Here is a 7,176-nt window from a genome sequence, read left to right on the forward strand (position 1 = left end):
TCAAGTCTCTAATCATCAGGGAAACGTAAATTAAAGCCACAATGATACATCACTTCACAGCTGTTAGAATGGCAATCAGTAAGAAAAAGGGAGAGCACAGGTGTTGGTAAGAAAGTGGCGATAAGAGAATGCTTGTACACTGAGGGTGGGGATACACAAATGGGCTCAGCTGCTACAGAAAACATTATGGAGATTCCTCAAAAATTAAGAATAGATCTACCATATGATCCAGCAATCCCACTTATGGGTATATATCCAATGGAAATAAAAATAGGATATCAAAAAATATGTGCTTCCATATTTATTGCCACATTAATCACAAAGCCAAAATATGGAAACAAGCTAAATGTCCATCAACAGATGATCCGATGATGAAGACAAGGTGCATACAAGCAATGGAAAAATGTTCAGCTTCAATAGGAGCAGGGGAACTGAAGAGGTGAATTTAGAGGGCACAGACTTGCAATTGGAGGATGAATAAGTTCTGGAGGTCTAAGGCACAGCATAGTGACTATAATCAACACTGTATTGTCAACATGTAGCAGATGTCTATCTTCCAGTGAAGACTTCAGTGACTTTTAGAAACAGATTTTGCATACACTCCTATACATTTTTACAGAGCAGTGCTTAAGGAAATGTACCTATGTTTGGATGGGGATGAAGTGGGCACATATCCTTTATTTATATTGCACCATTTCATTGGCATGGGGTAGCCCTAATTATACTCTAGCAAAAGTTCAACAGTTCCCCTTCTCTCAGTCGTATTCATGTGTTAAGTAATGGAGAATTGTACAAGAGCTTCAAATACTTCTTCATTTACAGTTGTTAATTAAGTAGGATAATTCATGGGACCATTGGCATTGACACCATAAAACAGGATTAAGAATCCAATGACTATGTGAAACAGATCGTCAGTCCAGGTTCAATGCATGAGACAGGGTGCTCAGGGCTGGTGCACTGGGATGACCCTGAGAGATGGGATGGGAAGGGAGGGTGGAGGGGGGTTCAGGGAGGGGATACATGTCCACCCATGGCTGATTCAAGTCAACGTATGGCAAAACCACTACAATATTGTAAAATAATTAGCCTCCAGTTAAAATAAATAAATTAAAACAAAACAACAACAACAAGAAAAGAATCCAATGACTCTCTAAGGATAAAATATAAATTAATGATACAATTTAAGTAGTTGGTTCAAGTCTGGGAGATCTGGAAAGTCAACAGTCAGAATAGCACCTTGTTTTTCTTTTTAACCAGACCATGGGACCACAAATGTACATCCTGCTTCTGAAGACAAAAATTGGCTACAGCTGATAACCCTGCTTATCCCACAAACTATTTCCTTTCTTGCCCCTTGAGGTTTGAGGTTTGCAGGAAAATATCAGCATTAAAGTACTTCTAGCCATTCCATCTTGGTGATTATATTGCCTGCATACAACCATAAAGGTCTCAGACGTGACATGTTGAACACAGACAATAGAAAGGAATGTATATTGGTTTTTCCATATTGCCTCTTACTCTGCAACATTGAATATTTGGTGACTTTATTATTGCCATGAATTCTCATGCAATTCTCATCACCTCAAATATGTTCGGATGCTTGAAATAGCAGGAATTATTTTGACAGGATGATCCCACTAGCTATGTCAACCAGGGGTAAATTTTCCAGACCTACTGAGGGAGGGAAAGAGGGGCTTGACTTCCATAATATCAGAAATTGCTGCTGACTGTGACATGGATTTTGAATATCATCCCCATCAGAAATTCCCACTGGACGCTACAAGCAAAATGTTACATCATCAGAATCATAAGTTAACAGCCCTGAAGGGGCCGCACACTTCATTCCACCTCTCTTTATTGTTCAAATCATGTCCTCCTATTTAGACTACAACTGTGGAACTAGAATCTGATCAACAACTTATCAGATAAAAAGCACTGAAAGAGGTATTACTCAAACCTTAGTTGTATCGGACAAGTCTTCCGGGAAGGCACAACTAGGCCAACTGTATACCTTGTTTCTGTCCAAAGACACACCCTCTCTGTGTGTTCGTTCTCATTCCGGCCAGAAACACAGAACGGACGTCGATGACCACCACGTCTGGATTATGCTGCATCAGAATATTTGGGGGACAAGGTTTACCCACTCCTGGGGCTTCAGCCAGGTGTCTCTCCTCTAGGGTCAGATGGAACTCTGTTCCACCTCAGAAGTAGAAAAGAAGCAACAGGTTCTAAACCTTGACGTTTCATGAATAATTGTTAATAGATTAATAAATAATGAGGCCACTCCACATGGAGGATAAAACAATGGGTCTCTAGGACTTAAAGATACTGTGTCTGTGTAGTTCGATTCAGTTGTTGGTCCATTTTGGCATATTATCTGGGTCAAATTAAGTCTGCTTTGTCAAAGGCAGAATGAACTTTGTTGTAGTCCATTCATATAAATATTACTGAGGGTTAAGGTAGGTCATTCTAACAAGACAAATCCGTCAGAAATCTCAGTCTCTGGCCTCAGCAACACCGTCTCTTCTTTTGCAACCTCTTCAAGGCATCTTTGATTTCTTTGTTCCTCAGACTGTAAATCAAAGGATTCAACATAGGAATCACCACCGTATAGAAGACTGATGCAAATCTGTCAAAGCTGGAGGAACCACCAGAGCTGGAACTTAAATAGACAAATATAGCTGAGGTATAGAAGAGAGTGACTGCTGTCAGGTGGGAAGCACAGGTGTTGAAAGCCTTGGACCTGCCGCTTGCTGTCGTGATCTTCATGATGGAGATGACAATGTAGACATAGGATATCATGATAACTAAGGCATTTATTACCCCAAAGATCATTGTTAATATAACAGTCAAGAGTTGTACAAAGAAAGTGTCAGTGCAGGATAGAAGTAACAGCTGGGGCAGGTCACAGAAGAAGTGGTTGATGACATTAGGCCCACAGAAGTGGAGCTGGAGCATGGCACACAATTGGAATACAGAAGCAGAGAGTCCAGCCAAGTAGGATCCCAGAACCATCCGACTGCAGAGAGCGGGCGACATGTCTGACGAATAGAGGAGTGGGTTACAAATGGCGGCATATCGGTCATAAGCCATGGCGGTCATGAGGCAAGACTCACTCAACCCCATGGTGGAGAATACAAAGTACTGAACAGCACAAGCCACAAAGGTGATAGTCTGCCGCTCCTGGAATAAGTCGTAGAGCATCTTGGGCGCTGTGGAGGTCACGTAGCAGATGTCTATGAAGGACAGATTACTGAGAAAGAAATACATGGGGGTGTGGAGGTGGGAGTCCATTCTTATTAAGATGAGGAGAGACAGGTTCCAAGTCATGGTCAAAATGTATATCACCAGGAACACGACAAAGAGCACTACTGTGATTCTGGGAAAATCTGAGAATCCCAACAGGATAAAATGAGTGATCTCTGTGATATTTTCTCTCCTAATCATTGGTTTGATGCTCCTAAAATCAGAAAAGAGACAAGAAAATGCATCGCAGGCTCACCAATTGAGATTGTAGCATCACAATTCTCATATACACCATACTTTTCCTCCACTGAGCCCTGGATAAAAGGAAACGCTCTGCTGCCCTGGAGAAAAGATCTCAGCTTTTCGTCTTGGATTGTCAGGAAGTGCCTCCTCAGTGCTTCAGGTTCTCAATTATTTCATGAGGTCTCATGATAATTAAAAGATATATTTAAAAAGTTGAAAATTTTTTTAAAAAGCAATAGAAATCTTGTGATTATTATATATAAGGAAGAGATCATTGATTAAAATGCTGGGTTTTTTGAAGATCTCTAATAATGTATAACTGCTGCTTTATAATAATGTGGTATCATTTCAGGATAAATTTGAAGTAGCTTTTCTACTAGATGATCATCTAGAGAGATTTTTATATTTTCTTCTTTTATCCATAGGAAAGTTACTCCATTTATAACAACCTCTCAATCTTTTTACAAATATATTTATTACAGTGGCTCCTAAATGGCCTAGAAAAGTATATCATGATTTGTAATCCTGAGTTGTTGGAGAGATACAGCATGTATGCCCAATTAAGTTACATTGTAAGTGTTCTTAGGGAGGCCTTCATGTAAAATATTTCAAAAATTAGCTAGTACAACTCACTACTGGCCCCCATTATTGGCCTGTTTTTATGATATTTTTCTTCTTAGGAAATAGCAGAGAACTGTGGTTAAGGTTTCAGACTTTGGAGTTTTAGTTTTGAGTGTCATAATCAAGATGGCATTATAGATCATTCCTAATTTCAGTTCCCCTCACTTAAAAAGTAACTAGCAACTATTCATAGGAAGAATACCAGTGTGAAAATCCTAAAACACAGAGATGAATGTGAAGCACCCCTCTGGACCACATTGACCAAGAAGAACCACATTAAGGGAGTAGAGAAGTTCCTCTCTGACAGACTTGCCCTTCCCCACTACTGGCTCAGTGTCACACCAAGAGGGCTCCTCTTGGTCTATGGTTTTCCTGCCAAACTGGACAACCTAGAAAAAATGAATAAATTTCTAGAAATATACAACTTAGGAAAACTGAATCAAGGGGAAACAGAAAGACTAAACAGGCCAATAATGACTAAGGAGATTGAATCAGTAATTAAAAACCTCCCAGCAAAGAAATACCCAGGACCAGAAGGCTTCATGATGAATTCTATCAAACATTTAAAGAAGATTAATGCCAATCATTTTCAAAGTCTTCCAAAAAGTTAAAGAAAAAATAACATTTCCAAACTCATTTTACAAAGCCAATATTACTTTGATACCAAAGTGAGATAGGGAAATTACAAGAAAATAAAATCACAGGTCATTACCCTTGATAAATGGAGATTTTTAAACTCTCAACAAAATACTAGCAAATAAAATTCAGCAGCACATAGAAAGGATCATACACCATGATCTAGTAGGGTTCATTCTTGAGATGCAAGAACGGGTCGATCAATCAATGTGATACACTGCTTTAATATAATGAAATGTAAAAATCACATAAGCCTCTCAATAAATGCACAAAAAGCATTTGGCAAATTCAACATCCAATCATGACAAAAATTCATGAGTCAAGTATAGAAAGACTTCATCTCAACATAATAAAGCACATCGTGACATGCCTTCATCTAACATACTCAGTGGTGAGTGACTGAAGGTGTCTCTCCTAAGATCAGGAGTAAGACAAGTAACTAACCATTCCTACTCAACTTAGCTCTAGAAATCCAAGCCAGGTCAATCAGGCATGAAAGATAAATAAATAAATAAATGCCATGAGAATTGGAAATAATTGAAACTGTTTCTGTTTGTATACAACATGATTTTTTTTTGACAACATGATTTTTAATACAGAAAATCCTAAAGATTCCACCCCAAAATGGTAATATCTTATGAACAAGTTTAGTTAACTGCAGTATACCAAATCAACAGATAGAAATCAGTTGCATTTCTATTACCTAGAACAAATTATCTGAAAAAAAGAAATAAAACAATTCCATTTACAGTAGTATCAAAAACAAAACACTCAGGAATGAATTAACTGAGGAGATGAAAGATCTTCAAAATGAACACTCACTATAAGACACTGACAAAAGAAAATGACAAGACACCAGTAAATAGAAAGATCTTCCATCTTCATGGATAGAAAGAACGGATATTGTTAAATTGTCCATAATGCCCAAAGCCATTGATAGATTCAATGCAATACCTATCAAGATTCCAAAGACATTTTTCACAGAAATATAACAACAATCCTAAACTTGGCCTGGCACCACAAATACCCTGAACAGACAAAGCAATCCTGAGAAAGAGACCAAAGCTGGAGACATTATGCTTCCTGATTTCAAATTGCATTGCAAAGCTATATTTTAAAAAAAAAAGTGAGACTATATCAAACTAAAAAGCAAAAGAAATAAACAAAAGGAAAAGGCAATCCATGAATTGGGAGAAAATATTTGCAGAAACACATCTAGTAAGGAGTTCGCATCCAAAATACATAAAGAACTCATGCTCACTAGAGAGTTATTTACAATTATTACAATAGCCAAAACATTGAAACAACTTAGATGTCCACTGAAAGGTGAATGGCTACTATGGCCATACTACCCTGAATGTGTCTGATCTTGTCTGAAAAGTGAATGAACAAAACAAAATTACACACATGTGCATATATATATATATATATATATATATATATATACACACACACACACACATGTATACATATATATGAACTATTCGGACATGAAAAAGAAAACCTTGGCATTTGCAACAGCTGGGATAGATCTCAAGGGCATTCTGCTAAGTGAGATCAGTCACACAGAGAAAAACAAATACTGTATAATCTCCCTTTATGGAGAATCTAAAAATAAATCTCATTTTTTAAAAAATCAGATTGTGATTGACAGAGGCAGGAGTAGAAGATGGAGGAACTAGTTAAAAATGATCAGAAGATATAAACTCCCAGTTAGAAGATAAGTTCTGGGGATACAATGTACAACATGATGACATTAGTTAATAATACTGTATTGTATACTTGAAAGTTTCTAAGAAAATAGACCTCAAAAGATCTCATAATAAGGAATAACATTATGTCTACGGCAAGTGATGGATGCTGACTATTTTATGGTGGTGACCACTGAGCAGTATATACATGCATCAAGTCATTATGTGTGCACCTTGCTGCCATTGTCCGGTTGCTAAGTCCCATCTGACTCTTCGGGACAGCAGCACACCGGGCTCCTCTGTCCTTCACTGTCACCCAGAGCTTGCTCAAACTCATGCTCATTAGGTCAATGATGCCATCCAACTGTATCATCCTCTGTCACCCTCTTCTCCTCCTGCCCTCAATCTTTCCCAGCATCAGGGTCTTTTCTAATGAGTCAGCTCTTCACATGAGGTGGCCAATGTATTGGAGTTTCAGCTTCAGCATCAGTTCTTCCAACGAATATATTTAGGGTTGATTTCCATTAGGATGGAGTGTTTGGATCTCTCTGTAGTCCAAGGGACTCCCAAGAGTCTTCTCCAACACCACAATTAAAGTGCATCAATTCTTCAGCACTCAGCCTTCTTTATGGTCCAACTGTCACATCTATGCATGACTACTGGAAAAACCATAGCATTGACTATACAGACTTCTGTCAGCAAAGAGATGTCTCTGCTTTTTAATATACTGTCTAGGTTT

At 38.2% G+C, this 7,176-nt stretch overlaps 1 protein-coding gene across 1 annotated transcript; it reads right to left on the reverse strand.

Annotated features, from left to right (window-relative positions):
• Positions 1-466: 466 nt before the first annotated feature.
• LOC139187212 (olfactory receptor 5AN1-like) lies at positions 467-6,085 on the reverse strand. The gene has a single exon (XM_070803219.1). It carries the CDS (start codon positions 3,445-3,447, stop codon positions 2,509-2,511), a length of 939 nt encoding a protein of 312 aa, XP_070659320.1. The 5' UTR covers positions 3,448-6,085; the 3' UTR covers positions 467-2,508.
• Positions 6,086-7,176: the final 1,091 nt, after the last annotated feature.

Source organism: Bos indicus, chromosome 15, assembly GCF_029378745.1.
Source record: "Bos indicus isolate NIAB-ARS_2022 breed Sahiwal x Tharparkar chromosome 15, NIAB-ARS_B.indTharparkar_mat_pri_1.0, whole genome shotgun sequence".
NCBI lineage: Eukaryota > Metazoa > Chordata > Mammalia > Artiodactyla > Bovidae > Bos > Bos indicus.